This window comes from Pecten maximus, chromosome 3 (genome assembly GCF_902652985.1).
Source record: "Pecten maximus chromosome 3, xPecMax1.1, whole genome shotgun sequence".
In the NCBI taxonomy this organism is placed as follows: Eukaryota; Metazoa; Mollusca; class Bivalvia; order Pectinida; family Pectinidae; genus Pecten; species Pecten maximus.
Window position 1 is genome coordinate 34,028,559 of NC_047017.1, and position 20,507 is coordinate 34,049,065.

A 20,507-nucleotide genomic window follows, 5' to 3' on the forward strand; every position below is an offset into this window, starting at 1 on the left:
TTGGATAGTTAACAATAGGATAAAGAGTTCAGTTAACCAGTAAGCGTGAGGTTTTCCAGGTTAGGTAGTTAACCAGAGGGATATCAGATTTTTATCAAGTTAGAAAGATAACCAATATATTATCAAGTTTGCTATGTTATATAATCAGTTGTTAAAACATTATATTTACAGAGTGGCTCTTTGGATATGTTTTACATCCTCAGGTTGTTTCTTAAATAAACAAAGATGTCTATCTCAATCATCTTTAAAGAAATAATACTTTGAGAATGAGCCTTTGGTTTGGTGGATAATAACTGGTGTATAAGTAGCTAGAGACATATGGCTGCTGCTGGACAATGGTCATTAAGAGGATGTCCCTAATGTGGAGTATGAAGACCTTGACCAGCTGTCTAATGGATGGGTCACCTTGTACGGATGTGAATACTTAACCAATAAAGAGCTGAGAATTGATACTGGTATAGGGAGATTACTGGTTCCTTTGTATGGATGTCAATAGATACTGACTGAGATTTGGTGATTGTTTACTGCTCAGCCTGTTGGTCAATCCTGGATTGGCCAGTGGAGAGTTTGACCTCTCCTCTTGACACCATTCACGGGTCTGAGGAAGTTCTGTTAGGAAGTGACTGAAACTTTGTTTTACTATTACTGGTGTCCTTTACTCTTGTCAATGGTCCAGGTTACCAGGGTAACAAGGAAAGGGGAGGGTTGATCATGAGAGGGGTGATCCTGTGGACAGGAAACTTCCCCGACATAGACATTAATCGTTAAGGACCCATTATAATTAGTCAATATTGTACCAAATAAACATCTGAATCTATCTGTTCGAGGTTAAGTTAGTTGTGTTGGTGTTATGTTAGTTTTTGCTAGTTTGGGTACATCTTTGTGACAGGTTAGGTTGCTTGGTAACAGCCTCTACAGATAAAGTGCTATCCTCCTGAAATATCGTAGCCGTACTATGGTAGCAATTACATGACAATGAGAATAATGGTATAGCCTCGGGTGGGAAGGGAGACAATTGTAACACAATAAACATTGAAAAATAACACAATCAGAAGGGTAACAACATTATAAAGGAGACACCAGCACAGAAAATCCCCTAAATTGTCTCCCTTTGCCCCATTCTCACTGCTGCATGGATGATGAAAACTCAAGGATTAGCATTCCACACTATATCACGATTTTATATCTGTAATGAAAAGTCTGCCAGTGACATAATTAGTATGCTGAAAGTGATAGATAAAAACACATGTTGACTTAATTTGTCATTGGGCCTGTAAAAAACACTACATAAATTTGTTTTATATGCTAGAACTTGTTATCTACACATAGTTGTGTCAGAATTTAGTGTGGTATGCATACTTTTCACTTAACAGTGCTGATGACTGCAAAATTAACTGTACAACACTAACAATTCAACTGGTCCTCAGCTTGGGCATGTTATAGGCATCAGATTATCATAATGCACAAGGCTAGGGTAGGTTATAGGCACAAGGCTAGGGTAGGTTATAGGCACAAGGCTAGGGTAGGTTATAGGCACAAGGCTAGGGGAGGTTATAGGCACAAGGCTAGGGGAGGTTATAGGCATCAGATTATCATAATGCACAAGGCTAGGGTAGGTTATAGGCACAAGGCTAGGGTAGGTTATAGGCACAAGGCTAGGGGAGGTTATAAGCACAAGGCTAGGGGAGGTTATAGGCATCAGATTATCATAATGCACAAGGCTAGGGTAGGTTATAGGTACAAGGCTAGGGTAGGTTATAGGCACAAGGCTAGGGTAGGTTATAGGCACAAAACTAGGGTAGGTTATAAGCACAAGGCTAGGGTAGGTTATAGGCACAAGGCTAGGGTAGGTTATAGGCACAAGGCTAGGGTAGGTTATAGGCACAAGGCTAGGGTATGTTATAGGCACAAGGCTAAGGTAGGTTATAGGCACAAAACTAGGGTAGGTTATAGGCACAAGGCTAGGGGAGGTTATAGGCACAAGGCTAGGAGAGGTTATAGGCACAAGGCTAGGGTATGTTATAGGCACAAGGCTAGGGTATGTTATAGGCACAAGGCTAGGGGAGGTTATAGGCACAAGGCTAGGGGAGGTTATAGTTGGTTATAGGCACAAGGCTAGGGGAGGTTATAGGCACAAAACTAGGGTAGGTTATAGGCACAAGGCTAAGGTAGGTTATAGGCACAAAGCTAGGGTAGGTTATGGGCACAAGGCTAGGGTAGGTTATAGGCACAAGGCTAAGGGAGGTTATAGGCACAAGGCTAGGGTTTGTTATAGGCACAAGGCTAGAGTAAGTTATAGGCACAAGGCTAGAGTAGGTTATAGGCAAAAGGCTAGGGTAGGTTATAGGCAAAAGGCTAGAGTAGGTTATAGGCACAAGGCTAGAGTAGGTTATAGGCACAAGGCTAGAGTAGGTTATAGGCACAAGGCTAAGGGAGGTTATAGGCACAAGGCTAGGGGAGGTTGTAGGCAAAAGGTTATGGTAGGTTATAGGCACAAGGCTAGAGTAGGTTATAGGCACAAGGCAAGGGTATGTTATAGGCACAAGGCTAAGGGAGGTTAAAGGCACAAGGCTAGGGAAGGTTGTAGGCACAAGGCTAGGGGAGGTTATAGGCAAAAGGCTAGAGTAGGTTATAGGCACAAGGCTAGGGTAGGTTATAGGCACAAGGCTAGGGTAGGTTATAGGCAAAAGGCTAGAGTAGGTTATAGGCACAAGGCTAGGGTAGGTTATAGGCACAAGGCTAGGGTTGGTTATAGGCACAAGGCTAGAGTAGGTTATAGGCACAAGGCTAGAGTAGGTTAAAGGCACAATGCTAGGGTAGGTTATAGGCACAAGGCTTAGGAAGGTTATAGGCACAAGGCTAGGGTAGGTTATAGGCACAAGGCTAGGGAGGTTATAAGCACAAGGCTAGAGTAGGTTATAGGCACAAGGCTAGGGGAGGTTATAGGCACAAGGCTAAGGGAGGTTATAGGCAAAAGGCTAGGGTATGTTATAGGCACAAGGCTAGGGGAGGTTGTAGGCACAATGCTAGGGTAGGTTATAGGCACAAGGCTAAGGGAGGTTATAGGCACAAGGCTAGAGTAGGTTATAGGCACAAGGCTAGAGTAGGTTATAGGCACAAGGCTAGAGTAGGTTATAGGCACAAGGCTAGAGTAGGTTATAGGCACAAGGCTAGGGTATGTTATAGGCACAAGGCTAAGGGAGGTTATAGGCACAAGGCTAGGGGAGGTTGTAGGCACAAGGCTAGGGGAGGTTATAGGCAAAAGGCTAGAGTAGGTTATAGGCACAAGGCTAGGGTAGGTTATAGGCACAAGGCTAGGGTAGGTTATAGGCAAAAGGCTAGAGTAGGTTATAGGCACAAGGCTAGAGTAGGTTATAGGCACAAGGCTAGAGTAGGTTATAGGCACAAGGCTTAGGAAGGTTATAGGCACAAGGCTAGGGTAGGTTATAGGCACAAGGCTAGAGTAGGTTATAGGCACAAGGCTAGGGTAGGTTATAGGCACAAGGCTTAGGAAGGTTATAGGCACAAGGCTAGGGTAGGTTATAGGCACAAGGCTAGGGGAGGTTATAAGCACAAGGCTAGAGTAGGTTATAGGCACAAGGCTTAGGAAGGTTATAGGCACAAGGCTAGAGTAGGTTATAGGCACAAGGCTAGGGGAGGATATAGGCACAAGGCTAGAGTAGGTTATAGGCACAAGGCTAGAGTAGGTTATAGGCACAAGGCTAGAGTAGGTTATAGGCACAAGGCTAGGGTAGGTTATAGGCAAAAGGCTAGAGTAGGTTATAGGCACAAGGCTAGGGAGGATATAGGCACAAGGCTAGAGTAGGTTATAGGCACAAGGCTAGAGTAGGTTATAAGCACAAGGCTAGAGTAGGTTATAAGCACAAGGCTAGAGTAGGTTATAGGCACAAGGCTAGAGTAGGTTATAGGCACAAGGCTAGGGGAGGTTATAGGCACAAGGCTAAGGTTGTTAATTGCAGGTACATAGTTAGGTTAGTTTCTTGCGCTCAGAGTAATGGTGGATTTCACACAGCTAGGGTAATAGGCACTTTAAACTTTATATTGCACAGAAGATATCCCTTTAATTCCAACTTATGTTACACTGAATACATTCTTATAATTATTGCTCACAAAAAATGTGAGAATAGATAGTATACAAAAAGGGTGAAAATGTGTGTGAGATAGAGAGAAAACAGTTAATAGACCTGAGCGAGGACACGTAATGTTACTGTACCATTACATATATATCACCAGTCACACTGCTGATGCTATCAGGGATCGAGCATTACATGGTGGAGGGGGCAGCAACCATTCATTTTATAGGGATTCATATATATATCAAATACAAAATGAATTGTATTCTGTCTCATTTACATGTCTATAGCAATACAAGTAGAAGTGAAACGATAGGTTTGTCCAATCTGTTTCACTCATCAGGTATGCGGTTGTCAGTCTAGTGTATGCCATCAAAACATCATTACATGTGTAATCAAGACAACTAAACTATGATTAATTGTAACTGCAACAACACTTCTGTAACAAAAACATCATGGTTGTGTTTCTATAACCATGGCAACTTGGACAGTCTGCGTTTGTATAAATCCCGTCAGCCAATCTGTTGATGTCATTAAAAGCAGTTTTTATCCAACTCCCAACCATTGTGTTGGGCGTGAACAACAGTAACTGTGTTAAAAAAATCAAAATACATTTATCAATTATATATATGTTATTAAAGGTTTACATGACCCAAGTAGGCCTAGACAATGAGAATTGAAGTATCAGAGTGGTGTTAGAAATCATAAGTACTAAGGGATAAAATACCAGGCATTAAGCCTCTATAAACCTTTCACAAAACCATTGTAGGATAGATGGACAGATTAAACAAAGGAACACTAATACATATAATGTATAATGGTGATTTGTACTAGTTAATTTATTTTATTAATTAATATGAATTTGATGAAAACTGATAAACAAGGAAAAACAAATTATACTTGAATGACATATAGCCTATCTATACATTGTATGTAAATCCTATCTGGTTTGATATTGTACATTATTCCTATCTGGTTGGGTACTATATACAATAAATGTATATCCTATCTGGTTGGGTACTAGATATATGTCCTATCTGGTTGGGTACTAGATATATGTCCTATCTGGTTGGGTACTAGATATATATCCTATCTGATTGGGTACTAGATATATGTCCTATCTGGTTGGGTACTAGATATATATCCTATTTGGTTGGGTACTAGATATATATCCTATCTGGTTGGGTACTAGATATATATCCTATCTGGTTGGGTACATGATATATATCCTATCTGGTTGGGTACTAGATATATGTCCTATCTGGTTGGGTACTAGATAGATATCCTATCTGGTTGGGTACTAGATAGATATCCTATCTGGTTGGGTACTAGATATGTATCCTATCTGGTTGGGTACTAGATATATATCCTATCTGGTTGGGTACTAGATATATATCCAATCTTGATGGGTACTAGATAGATATCCTATCTGGTTGGGTACTAGATATATATCCTATCTGGTTGGGTACTAGATATATATCCTATCTGGTTGGGTACTAGATATATATCCTATCTGGTTGGGTACTAGATAGATATCCTATCTTGATGGGTACTAGATAGATATCCTATCTGGTTGGGTACTAGATATATATCCTATCTGGTTGGGTACTAGATATATGTCCTATCTGGTTGGGTACTAGATATATATCCTATCTGGTTGGGTACTAGATATATGTCCTATCTGGTTGGGTACTAGATATATATCTTATCTGGTTGGGTACTAGATATATATCCTATCTGGTTGGGTACTAGATATATATCTTATCTGGTTGGGTACTAGATATATATCCTATCTGGATGGGTACTAGATATATATCCTATCTGGATGGGTACTAGATATATATCCTATCTGGTTGGGTACTAGATATATATCCTATCTCGATGGGTACTAGATATATATCCTATCTGGTTGGGTACTAGATATATATCCTATCTGGTTGGGTACTAGATATATATCTTATCTGGATGGGTACTAGATATATATCTTATCTGGTTGGGTACTAGATATATATCCTATTTGGTTGGGTACTAGATATATATCCTATCTGGTTGGGTACTAGATATATATCCTATCTGGTTGGGTACTCGATATATATCCTATCTGGTTGGGTACTAGATATATATCCTATCTGGATGGGTACTAGATATATATCCTATTTGGTTGGGTACTAGATATATATCTTATCTGGATGGGTACTAGATAGATATCCTATCTGGATGGGTACTAGATATATATCCTATCTGGTTGGGTACTAGATATATATCCTATCTGGATGGGTACTAGATATATATCCTATCTGGTTGGGTACTAGATATATATCTTATCTGGTTGGGTACTAGATATATATCCTATCTGGATGGGTACTAGATATATATCCTATCTGGTTGGGTACTAGATATATATCCTATCTGGTTGGGTACTAGATATATATCCTATCTGGTTGGGTACTAGATATATATCTTATCTGGATGGGTACTAGATATATATCTTATCTGGTTGGGTACTAGATATATATCCTATCTGGATGGGTACTAGATATATATCCTATCTGGTTGGGTACTAGATATATATCCTATCTGGTTGGGTACTAGATATATATCCTATCTGGTTGGGTACTAGATATATGTCCTATCTGGTTGGGTACTAGATAGATATCCTATCTCGATGGGTACTAGATATATATCCTATCTGGTTGGGTACTAGATATATATCCTATCTCGATGGGTACTAGATATATATCCTATCTGGTTGGGTACTAGATATATAGTTCCTGTCTTATTGGTAATGGATATAAATGTTATCTGGGTTGTAAAAGGATGTAAGTTCTGTCTGTATCTTGGATACAATGTATATATCCCTTCCTATTGAATATAATGTAATAGATATAAATCCTATCTGGTTTGCTAATGGACATAAATCCTATCTTGTCAGATAATGGACACAAATCCTGCCTTGTTGGATAATGTACACAATCCTATCATGAACTTTGGATAATGGACATAAAGTCTATCCTGTTGGATAATGGACATAAAGTCTATCTTGTTGGATAATGTACACAAATCCTATCGTGAACTTTGGATAATGGACATAAGTCTATCCTGTTGGATAATGGACATAAAGTCTATCCTATTGGATAATGGACATAAAGTCTATCTTGTTGGATAATGGACATAAAGTCTATCCTGTTGGATAATGGACATAAGTCTATCCTGTTGGATAATGGACATAGAGTCTATCCTGTTGGACAATGGACATAAAGTCTATCCTGTTGGATAATGGACATAAAAGCTATCTGTTTTGATGCTCTACATCAATCCTATGTAATTAGATATTTGTCCTATCTCATTGGATAATTGACATAAAAGCTATATGTTAGGTACTAGACATATATATCCTACCTTGTTGGATAATGGACATAAAAGTTATCTGTTCGGATGCCCTGTGCATATTTCTGGAGGAGACTGTTATGGGTACAATACATTTTTGAATAATGAATATAAAATGATGATAAAAGCAATTTCATATGTTATATAAAGGTAACAATGGAAACTGTGTATCCAGGGTGGAGACCCAGAGAGGAGGTATCATTAGTCAGGAAACTTTATCGACTACATCATCACTACAGGAAGTTTGGCCTTATATGTAAATCCATCATCACAATAGCAATTGTACTAACTAAGAGACACACCTCCATGGCTACCAGGTACAATGTATGGTGTCAGTTAGAACACTGATAAATAATATATAGTGTTAGAACAAATGTGAACCTGAAAGTTTGAAAACTAGAGTATGCATATATAGGATTTAAAGGGGGATACATATATTATACATTTACAAGGAATGTCATGTAATTTAGCAAGTGTTTCCAATATACCTGGGATATAACTTTGATTTAATTCATTGAGGTTAAAACACTGCTATAACTTATTTAAAACTAATACAAATGGAAGATCGGTAATCAGGAATGGCCATACAGCCTAGGATTTATTAAAGATCGTGAAGTCATAATGGAAACAGGCGATTTTGTGACAGGAAACAGAAAGATGATAGGTGACAGGGCCATAGTGGATTTTAACCAGGACCTTCTAACCAAGAGAGTTATTTAACCATCAGCGGTCGTCCAGTTTAATTTTGTTTAAAGTTTTCATGGAGTTTTGTTTAACTATGTATATAATTGATTCATAAGAAGAAAACATCCTGGTTATATGTAGATTTAATTATCAAATCAGTTTATTCAGGAATGATTTGCATCATTTTTACCTGTACTGGGTGTTTGATAATAACAAGTGACAAAACCGCTGCTTGAGGTGTGCTCATGCAGGTATTTCTCGTTAGGCCGTAACAGGTATAAGATGGTACTGGTCACTAGTGAAGTAGGAGATGAGTAAGGATGTGAATGGTGGTAACAGACAGTGTCCACTACTGAATCCTTTGTCCAGCTCTCCGCCATTATCTCCACCATTGTCCACCATTGTCCGCCATTGTCGGAGACTGGCTGGAGGGCAGTAAACCACAGCGGACCTGTGAATGAGATAGGGAAATATTTAGACTCAACAAACAGTTGGATGTCAGTTTGACAACATTAGTGGTATGATAGGGCTGTATATGGGGAGAATATTTATTGGTCTGATGGTAGTTAGGTTTAGTTAATATATCTGTCTGGGTCAGCGTTTATAGGACATATTTAAGTGGAATGACATAAATACGCAAATTTCCAACAACTTTGTATTTTTCAAGTCAGAAAAAAATGTTTATTTTGCTTAAGTGAGCAACATGAATTATTATCATAAGAGATACGCAAACAGTTCACTTAATAAACGACCAAACATATTTTAATTTATAATGTTGTAGGACAATGACTCCAGTTCTCATGATCACATGAATTTTGTGTCTCCAGGACACATGGGTGTGGGCCATATACACTTTTGGTGTATATTCCATTTACTCTCGGGTACCTTTTGCCTTTACCATACTTATCCATATAAGCCCATGTCACTGTCTGTTTTAGTTCAGTAAAAATACCATCAAACGTTTTTTTATTGTCCTGAAATAAGCCCTGACACCCTACTCAGAATGAGTCTATAGTGCTGTCCATGGTGAAAATTAGTCTAAATACATATCAGTGTTGTACATCATTTAATTAAAACAAGTTGTAAATTGGAAGACGAGAGAACAAATTACAATTTCTTAAATGAGTGTCTGTGAATTAACTGCCAGGAAAAATGTTTTTTATGCAATAGAACGTGTGTTGTCTTTCCATATGGGAAGTGTTTGATAGAGTGACTGAAGATAGAGATGGCAAGTGTTGTAGAAAACCTACATATCGGGCAGCCTACGCCACACCATGTGCTAATCTTCAATGTCATATCCAATGAAGGTCATCCTAATATTTTGGACACTTAAAATACCATTTTTATACAAGGAACATCTGTTCATGTTCGGAGTGATATTACTATTCAGTATTCAGATATGGGATTCTACAACGGGGAATCAAAAAGACAACCGGGAAAATGTCTGTTGGTGTGATGGGCGACTTGTGCACTTTCCAGCTGCTGTTGCTACAGTATCATAAGCTTCAGAGGCACACGACTATTTAATATTTCACGCTAAATCATGCTCCATAGAAGATATCTCTGGACAAAATAGTCAATTTACTACATCTGTAAAAGATAATAAGATTGTGTGGTCCCCATTTACAATTGATAGTGTGGAAAAAGCTATTTGTCACAGTTTTGACGATTATTGGTCATTTGAGCCTCCATGGTTTTTCTCAGGTATAAAGATTTCTACACAAATGATATCAAATCTCAAACACTTAATATCAGTTCTCAGTAGGTAGTTGAGCCTGGCACAGTCATACTTAATACTATGCATAATATTGAAGGATTATGTTGGATTTAAGACTAAATCTGATAGAACAGGTGGACAAAGTGGATTTTACCTGTGTGTAAGACTGACCCCACCTGACAGAATGACCAAACCCTTAGGTGCCACAATGACCTTCGTTGACTGAGGTCAGTTGATACACGATCCAGTTGGATCAGGTATAAACATTTGTGTCTTATGTAACCTGAATTGACTCTGTTAAGTACCCTTAAACAGAACTGAATGTGAAGTAAAATGAACGGCTGGCATAAGACCATGTTTACACAGGCCACGGCCCACTAGTACTATTGGGGTTAAATAACCAGCACCCTGTGTACATATTTGAATTTCAAATCACTAGTCAACATATTGTGTGAGGAACAAGATATTAAGTCATGTTTATTGTCAGAAGAGATTGTCATAGATTGAAATTATTCATCAGTTGGTGACACCGGTGAACAGACCTTGATAGGACAATGGACAGAGAATCACATCGAATGCCTCTTTGACTGATGTAGTATTAACCAGAAACATTCTGTGGTCTGTTACAATAGTCTATTGATAATATCTTGTGGGTTTACATAATAAATTAAACACATGTACAAGTTCTAGTGTTGATGCTACTTCTCATTCCTTATAATTTGATCTTCATATCCTTCTTCATTGCTGTTCTTTTCCTTGTGAGCCTTCCTATCTCTGTGAATGAGCCTTCCTATGTTTGTTTGTGAGCCTTTCTATGTTTATGTGTGAGCCTTGAGGTTTTGTGTGAGCCTTTCTATGTTTGTGTGTGAGCCTTTCTATGTTTGTGTGTGAGCCTTTCTATGTTTGTGTGTGAGTATCCGTGTATTTGTGTGAGCCTTTCAATGTTTGTGTGTGAGCCTTGAGGTTTTGTGTGAGCCTTTCTATGTTTGTGTGTGAGCCTTTCTATGTTTGTGTGTGAGTATCCGTGTATTTGTGTGAGCCTTTCTATGTTTGTGTGTGAGCCTTGAGGTTTTGTGGGAGCCTTTCTATGTTTGTGTGCGAGTCTCCCTAAGCTACATCTGTGTGTTAAAACACCTGTGCTAAAGGTTTAGATAACAGGTAAATATTTGAATGAAATAAAAGAAGATATATTTGAAAAAACTGTCATTATAAGGATTTCTCGTTTTCATATTTTGTGTGTAAATATAATGTCTAAATTACACAGTTATATACATGTGATATGCATGTGTTTGTTGGTGTATCTTGTGACTTCATTGATAATGTCATAGGGCAGAAATCGCGTGCAAATTTGGTATATCGCCTTTTGTAAAGCACCCAATGACAGAGAGACTTGGTACGTTGGGATTGTGAGAAAGTGAATACTGTCATGAATGAAATAACCTGAATGGGTTTTAAGGCTGTGAATAGTGAATGGACATTTTGTGGCAACAAATCAGTTTTTGTGATTTCGTCCTTAAGGGAAAATTTGTGAATGAAACCTTTCTGAATTGACTAGTTTCAAAGGAAAAATAACATGGCTATACTTAACCAATTTGGGAAAAAAGTATACGCTGTATATATCAGATACCTGACAGAGCATTATCAATGATTAATGAGATATACCACTGGTTAGTGATATAAACTACTGATTAATGAGATATACTACTGATTAGTGATATAAACTACTGATTAATGAGATATACTACTGATTAGTGAGATTATCACTGATAAGTGATATAAACTACTGATAAGTGAGATTATCACTGATAAGTGATATAAACTACTGATAAGTGAGATTATCTCTGATTAGTGATATAAATTAATGATTAGTGAGATATACTACTGATTAGTGAGATATACCACTGATTAATGAGATATACCACTGATTAGTGAGATATACCACTGATTAGTGAGATATACTACTGATTAGTGAGATATACCACTGATTAATGGGATATACCACTGATTAGTGAGATATACCACTGATTAGTGAGATATACCACTGATTAGTGAGATATACTACTGATTAGTGAGATATACCACTGATTAGTTAGATATACCACTGATTAGTGAGCTATATACCACTGATTAGTGAGATATACCACTAATTAATGGGATATACCACTGATTAGTGAGATATACCACTGATTAGTGAGATATACTACTGATTAGTGAGATATACCACTGATTAGTTAGATATACCACTGATTAGTGAGATATATACCACTGATTAGTGAGATATACCACTAATTAATGGGATATACCACTGATTAGTGAGATATACCACTGATTAGTGAGATATACCACTGATTAGTGAGATATATCTCTGATTAGTGAGATATACCACTGATTAGTGAGATATACTACTGATTAGTGAGATATACCACTGATTAGTGAGATATACCACTGATTAGTGAGATATACTACTGATTAGTGAGATATACCACTGATTAATGGGATATACCACTGATTAGTGAGATATACCACTGATTAGTGAGATATACTACTGATTAGTGAGATATACTGCTGATTAGTGAGATATACTACTGATTAGTAAGACATATCTCTGACTAGTGTATTACACCACTTATTAGTTGATGGGATCTGACTGATTAATTGTTTATGGGCTGTAATGCCCCCCAGCCGAGACATAAAAGCCTTGTATGGTGACACACAATAGGGCCCTGCCTCTCTATGTCTCTGTCCACTATCCCTTTAAACTGTCGGTGTGATCCTACATATATCATGGCCCTAAATGGGTTCTCCAATTCTAGTGGTACATTTTATGATGGTTTGGTCACTGTTGTAAAGAACTTTAACTTGGCCTATATATATTTATAATTTAAATGTATACCTATGATACTGTGGGCCTACACCCTATCAGAACGGTGCTATACAGCTAGGTCCGTATAGATAGCAGCCCAGCGGTACACCTACACCACTGTCCTCAGTCACTCAGTCGAGGGAACGAGGGTGTGCAGCACGTGTAGAGTAGTGCAAGAGTGCATAACATCAGAGAGTCTCTGTGAAGGATTACACAATACCAGCAAGCTTTGAAGATTAGTGAATTAGGAATTCTATTGTGGGATATTTAAAAATCTTGAAATTGAAGATTTTCCTTGAAATAATATATAAAGAAAATTGACATGATTTTATGTGACCAATGAATGTGTATGAGATTAGTTCTTTTGTGGATTAACGTACCTGGTGATTCAGTCGCATGCTTTGTGTGGCGTGATTTCTTACACACATATAAACACTTTCATTTAATATTTTCGAGTGAGATAAAGTGTTCTCCGACTGGATTAGTCAAACAATGACAGCCAATTTCTGATTCTTCATTCTAACACAAATTGTGCCAATTAGGATTTTTTGTAGTTAATAATTGACCATGAATAAGTTGTGTATCCCCTACACCTTGTTTGTGGTGTCCCTTATTGATTTGACCAGCGTGCTTCTTACTTCAGCACAGGATAGTCCATGTGGATTAAAGAAAGACCGAGGACCATGTTACGAGTTCGGAGCTAAGTGGTATTTTGACTCTGTCCGGAAGGATTGTTTTCAGTTTTGGTATGGTGGATGTGATGGAAATGCAAACCGATTTGAATCTCGAGAGGACTGCAAGCAGCAATGTTCGGGATACTCTGGGGCCGGGACAGGTACATGTTTGGCATGTCTCGCTTGCATTCCCTTCCATGCTCCATTGATGCTTTACCTTTCAGCTGCTGAACCCAAAGCTTGGTTTGCTTGTTTCATAAAAGTGATGCTTTTTTTATTTCATTTATGATTTGTTTTAGGAATTAGTTGGCCTGTTTGATAAAAGTGATGCTTTTTTATTACTTGGCTTGTTTCATAAAAGTTATGCTTTTTATTCTATGATTTGTTTTAGGAATTAGTTGGCTTGTTCGATAAAACTGATGCTTATTTATTTTATGGTCTGGTTTTGGAAGTTGATGCCTGTAGCTCTTCATATCTTATTAGTCCCTCTTTGGACCATTTCTTTAACACATGCTTTGCATGCTCATTGACATGCTGGCTTCTCATTAGGTGATTCACTTTGAGGCATGTTAAAGAAACTTTGTGATCTAATTGGTGCCATTCACCCGTATGCTGTTGAAAGCTTCTGCTTGAGTATTCCATGTTGATATGTACGGCTTACATGTCTGCCTCACAATACAGGTGTATACATCTAGCTAATTACTAAAGTACAACTTTAACATAAATTATAAACGTCAAGTGATGTCAGGCAGCTGTAAGTGGTTTCAGAATATTTATTATTTTAAAAAATGAACATATATGTATAAACAGTAAAGTTTGTTGTTTTTATATTAAATATTATGGAATAAGATAATGATGGGGTTCTAAAGAAGATGATTCCATGCAATGTTTGGTGATGATGTAGACAACCCCATCTCTGACCTTCAGCAGGGTCTGTTCATGGTAGAAACATTTTTTGCAGATGAATTTATTTGAGACCAATCGTCTGTTACGTAATCAACATCAGAGCGCATGAAGTAGTGGCCACATGATATTAATTCGCAAAAGCATTGCAAAAAACATATGACAGGTGAGACTGATCAAACATGGAGGAGATACCGGAATGTTTACTAGTATTAACAGCTCGCGATTCTATAACTGAATTTTTTTAATGGCTATAGACGCAACTGTGAGGATGCAACAAGATTTGTTTCATCCTTTTTTCTGCTTTAGTATAGACTGTTATTTATAAATATTCGTAATTTTCTTTTTGCAAGTGATTTTATTATACAGCAGTTATTGCTATGATATTTATGGAATTAGGCGTTACAATCCTCATCTCATTTTATTTTCTGCCTGAGCATACTCACGTAGTTATGTACCATAGTGTATATCCTGATATGTTCCCTTAGCTCTGTTACAGGTACATGTATACTGTATCTCCTCTTACTAAGTTCTGTAGACCCTTATTGTCAAGTAACCATACTGTATCTCCCCTAGTTCTGTGGACAACATTTAGTCTAGTAACCATACTGTATCTCCCCTAGTTCTGTAGACCCCTTTAAGTCTTAAGTAACCATACTGTATCTCCTCTAGTTCTGTAGACAACATTTAGTCTAGTAACCATACTGTTTCTCCCCTAGTTCTGTAGACAACATTTAGTCTAGTAACCATACTGTATCTCCCCTAGTTCTGTAGACAACATTTAGTCTAGTAACCATACTGTATCTCCCCTAGTTCTGTAGACAACATTTAGTCTCGTAACCATACTGTATCTCCCCTAGTTCTGTAGACAACATTTAGTCTAGTAACCATACTGTATCTCCCCTAGTTCTGTAGACCCCTTTTAGTCTAGTAACCCTACTGTATCTCCCCTAGTTCTGTAGACCCTTTTTAGTCTAGTAACCCTACTGTATCTCCCCTTAGTTCTGTGGACAACATTTAGTCTAGTAACCATGCTGTAGACCCTAGCCTTCTTGTTGTAAATTCCCTAGTGCAGTAGACTTCCTTTTGGTTTAGTCTAACATAAGGCAATAAAAAATAATTTGTCAACATCAATTACAGAAAAGTTATTTTTAGATAAGTGATATCTTGAATTATTATCAATATGGTTATCAAATCACTTGAAATCCGTGTTGTCCCATTAAACTTAATGAGAGTTTGGATTGGTGTTTCCTCTCTGAGTAAGTATATGGTGTGATAGATGACCTTGTGTACAGTGTATATTTTGGTGGTGGTGACTATGTGGTGAGCTGATTCCTAATGAATAATGACATCCTTAGTATTGAGGTAAGACTGTAGGAATGTCTTAAGAATTCCACACAGTTACCTTACCAACAATACAATATGTCTTCTATATAACATAACTTCATTGATGCATAGTTTCTCTATAACCTCTTCTTTAGCATTACAAACATGATCTTATGCAATACTAATTGTATGACCTTTGACCCCAGTGATATTCAGCATCAGTACCTCACTTTTGCATAACAACAAGCAACCTATGACCTTTGTTCCATGTTTTTTGGGCGATAGTGTATGTGTCTGGTAGTGAGAAATAACTTCTATAGATCTCAGTATTACTTGGTAGGAAGGCAGACAAAGGGGTCTGGTTAATAATTATGGTAGTTTATCAAATGCCATAAAGTCACATTTGAGTTCTATAGGGTGTGGTGTGTACACTATTGTTGTCTTATCTAGTATCAAACCAGGATGTTTAGTAGGTATCCAGCCATTATAAGGGTATACTGGAAATGAGAATGGAACATTCTGTATTGATGAATTCTTTAATTTGGTAAAACTAGAAAAAATACATATAGATTCTGTTAAGTGTGAAAATGACAATGTCTCCAAGAAGTAACAAATTCTGAGTCAGGTTTAGGGAAACGCTTCATCTAATACTGATCGGTCCACGCAGGGCAAACCGCCACCTGACTAATACTGATCGGTCCACGCAGGGCAAACTGCCACCTGACGATGCTACACAAGCACCTTTAGGATCAGGACATGTTATATGCAAGAAGGATGTTGTTAATCTTGATAGTTCTGAAGATAAAGGACATAAAAGACAAATTTCCCATGATTGCCTAGATATTCCATGATTGATGCCTACATTTTCAATGGTTAATGCAGTCCCTTCAGGCCTCTTGTCTGTCATTGTCTCTCCCTATAAAGTGTGTGACATTAGCTGGTGTATGTTATGGTACTAGTAAGTGTCTGGAGAAATCTAGTAGTTTGACTGCTTAGCTGAAATTAGACTGGCCACCAGACCCTAAGTTGTTTTGTTAAGAATTGCCAAGCTAAATTCTAATACTAGATTATCTGCCCCTAGTTTGAAACCTAGAATCAGACATATCCTAGGGACCAAAATCATAAAGCTCAATTTTATTTATAATTTTAATATTCTTGAGGCAGGGGGCCAGTCTAAGCTGAAATGTTTAAATAATTGTATGTGTTTAAATAATTGTATGTGTTTAAATAATTGTATGTGTTTAAATAATTGTATGTAAGTGCATCATGTTGATGTTCAGTATTAACAAGATAAATTTTAGCTAGTGTGTCAAGGTTTTTATCAAACCTGTAAGGCGCACTTCAATAGCAACTCTCTAATCGTAGAGGTAAAAAAATTCACAATAAAGTGAAATCATGTCATTCTCACAGCAATGACCTAGATTTTGTAGGTACAAAATCACTTGACATTTCAAAAGGTAAAACAAACATGTAGGAGAACTGAGTATTGATTTTATTGTAGGTAGGCGAGGTAAGCTTTCTACAAATTTATTTTGTCTCTTACTGGTTATGGTGAGGTATGTAATTGAGTAATAAAATAAATAACACTAATATTAATAAGCATTTTATTAATAAAGTAATATCACAGTGATAAAACCATTTAATAAGTTCACCAGTGTACAGCTTTAGTGTTAAAATTGTTTAGAGATAACATTGATAAAGATAAGGTTAGATCTGTGTAACATCTTGACAAAGAGTTGATGTAAGATGGTGCTGTGTTACAATATTCTAGCTGTAGTCAACTGTTTCCTGGGACCAAATCACATCATCTATACTTGGAGGCTCAGGGTGTGAATCTGAATCTCTCTCTTGGTTTTGAGCCATGACCAGGCATCTCGGCTTAGAGCCTCTCTAGACTTCTGGACATGCTTGCCAACCCTCTCTTTTGGCGAGGGAAATTCGTAATGACATGCTTGCCAACCCTCTCTTTTGGCGAGGGAAATTCGTAATGACATGCTTGCCAACCCTCTCTTTTGGCGAGGGAAATTCGTAATGACATGCTTGCCAACCCTCTCTTTTGGCGAGGGAAATTTGTAATGTTTGGCCCTGTGTCTAGGTAGTTATTACATTACATTGTATTTGTTGTTCTTGATTTTGAATGTCCAGTTGGTTCAGCAGGTAGAGCAACTTCAGATATGTAGTTCAAGGTATTAGATTGTCAGAATTAGGTGTTCTATACATGTTCTCTCCTGAAGTTCGAAATTTTATTCCTGTGATCTCACCCATTGGCAATTCCCAACCCACACCCTCCATAAAAAAGAGGCATATTATACAAGTTAAAAACCTGAGTTGAGTCATTTTACCTAACTTTTTGTTAAAGGACATGTTTATGTCCAGTTCACACAGCAAATACTTTGTGTAGCATTTGGTTAACACTTTACAAGTAGCCTCTTTGTGATTTAATGTGATTTAGTACGTAGCTTAGCTGTCAGTCTATATCCTCATCCAACTTTCGTTGCTACTGTTATTAGTACATAAAGGACTGTGAAGGTAACAGGATTATTACCTAGATTCAGTTCTGATTTGTTCTCTTGGAATAGGGAATTTTATCATTCTTTAAATATTTGAAAACTCTAAATTTAGGTCAGTCAAAACGTAAGTGAAATTGACATGACAAACACGATGGTATACATATGGGGTAGGTCTGTTTACTTTGTAAACTTGTTGAGAGATGAAATTGAATCGGTGTATTACAGGTAACTGGACTGGGTATCTGAAAGTATCGAAAATAGATCGGGATAGAGATGATTCACTCATGCTGATCATGTGACATCCTACTGTTTATTATCACATAATCCCATAATCTACACAATTTATACATGCTGAGTAGGAGATGTTTATAAGGATAAAGATATGAGATATTTGTACATTGTCCTATAAAGGTAAGGGTCTACATAACTGTACCTTGTCTGTCCATCTGTCTGTTACTGGTAAGGGTCTACATAACTGTACCTTGTCTGTCCATCTGTCTGTTACTGGTAAGGGTCTACATAACTGTACCTTGTCTGTCCATCTGTCTGTTACTGGTAAGGGTCTACATAACAGTACCTTGTCTGTCCATCTGTCTGTTACTGGTAAGGGTCTACATAACTACCTTGTCTGTCCATCTGTCTGTTACTGGTAAGGGTCTACATAACTGTACCTTGTCTGTCCATCTGTCTTACTGGTAAGGGTCTACATAACTGTACCTTGTCTGTCCGTCTGTCTGTTACTGGTAAGGGTCTACATAACTGTACCTTGTCTGGCCATCTGTCTGTTACTGGTAAGGGTCTACATAACTGTACCTTGTCTGTCCATCTGTCTGTTACTGGTATGGGTCTACATAACAGTACCTTGTCTGTCCATCTGTCTGTTACTGGTATGGGTCTACATAACAGTACCTTGTCTGTCCATCTGTCTTACTGGTAAGGGTCTACATAACTGTACCTTCTCTGTCCATCTGTCTGTTACTGGTAAGGGTCTACATAACAATACCTTGTCTGTCCATCTGTCTGTTACTGGTAAGGGTTTACATAATTGTACCTTAATGTCTGTCTAATCTGTCTGTTACCAGTTAGGGTCTACAGGATTGTACATTGTCTGTCCATCTGTCTGTTACCAGTTAGGGTCTACATGATTGTGCCTTGTCTGTCCATCTGTCTGTTGCTGGTAAAGGTCTACATGAATATGCTCTGTCTGTCCATCTGTCGTGTTACTTGTAAGGGTCTACAGAAATGTGACTTGTCTGTCCGTCTGTCTGTTACTGTTAAGGGTCTACAGAATTGTAACTTGTCCGTCCATCTGTCTGTTACTGTTAAGGGACTACAGGATTGTGCCTTGTCTGTCTAATCTGTCTGTTACTGGTAAGGGTCTACATGATTGTGCCTTGTCTGTCCATCTGTCTGTTACTGGTAAGGGTCTACAGGATTATGCCTCGTCTGTCCATCTGTCTGTTACTGGTAAAGGTCTACAGGATCGTGTCTTGTCTGTCCATCTGTCTGTTACTGGTAAGGGTCTATAGGATTGTGACTTGTCTGTCCATCTGTCTATTACTGGTAAGGGTCTTCTACAGGCTTGTTCCCTGTCTGTCCATCTGTCTGTTACTGGTAAGGGTCTACAGGATCGCACCTGTATCAAGAGATCAAATTTTATCTATAATTATAATTACCCGTTTAATCACTCCTTATCAATTAGTGTGGTAATTTTATTAAATGTAATAAGTTAATGTTTTATGACTAGAATGTGTGTTTTGTGTAAATCTTGACTCTCTATTGCAAAGGTCACGGTAAAGGGCAATAATTGTAATCCTGTCTGGGCGATATGTACTCTTGTTTAAATGCAAATTAATTTTTAATAGAAATATATAAATGACTGTACCAATAAAAGAAAAAAAAGAGAGAGAAAAAAAATAGCAAAAACTTACTTGTAAATGTTCTTGTTAAATCTATGGAATTAATTAATCCTACTCTTTAATTCTTTTGATGATGTCAGATGTTTCTGAAAGTTTAATAGCACTGAATAAATTCGGTATGGAAGAAATGTGGGAAAGGTCATTAATATTCCATTACTTCCTCTTGTAGGGGATAGACGGGAGATATGGTGTCTGCAGTATCAGTAGTTGTTCAGGCACTTTATGTTTTCTGGTTTTATTACAGAAAATCATGTTTGTTTCCTTAAGGCAACTTTTGATAGTGTTAACTTTTTTGATGGATTTACCATTGATGCTAGGCTTGTGATTTTGTGTAATGGGTCCTCAAAGGTCAGCCCCACCTTGTGGCCAAATCATTAAAATAGTTGGGCGAGATTTGATCTGGAGATGAAGCAGAATACGAGTTCTCCTG

The 20,507-nt window shown here is 37.7% G+C and overlaps 1 protein-coding gene across 4 annotated transcripts in view; it reads left to right on the forward strand.

Moving 5' to 3' along the window:
- LOC117323968 (papilin-like) overlaps positions 1 to 20,507 on the forward strand; it is a 142,633-nt gene that overhangs the window by 60,692 nt on the left and 61,434 nt on the right. For 3 of the 4 annotated variants that reach the window (XM_033879533.1, XM_033879534.1, XM_033879536.1), the window contains exon 7: positions 13,389 to 13,580. The exons of the other annotated variant lie outside the window; for it this stretch is intronic. In XM_033879533.1, coding sequence (XP_033735424.1) covers positions 13,389 to 13,580 — 192 coding nt within the window. The remainder of the gene's footprint in view (positions 1 to 13,388; positions 13,581 to 20,507) is intronic. 4 annotated transcript variants of the gene reach the window in all.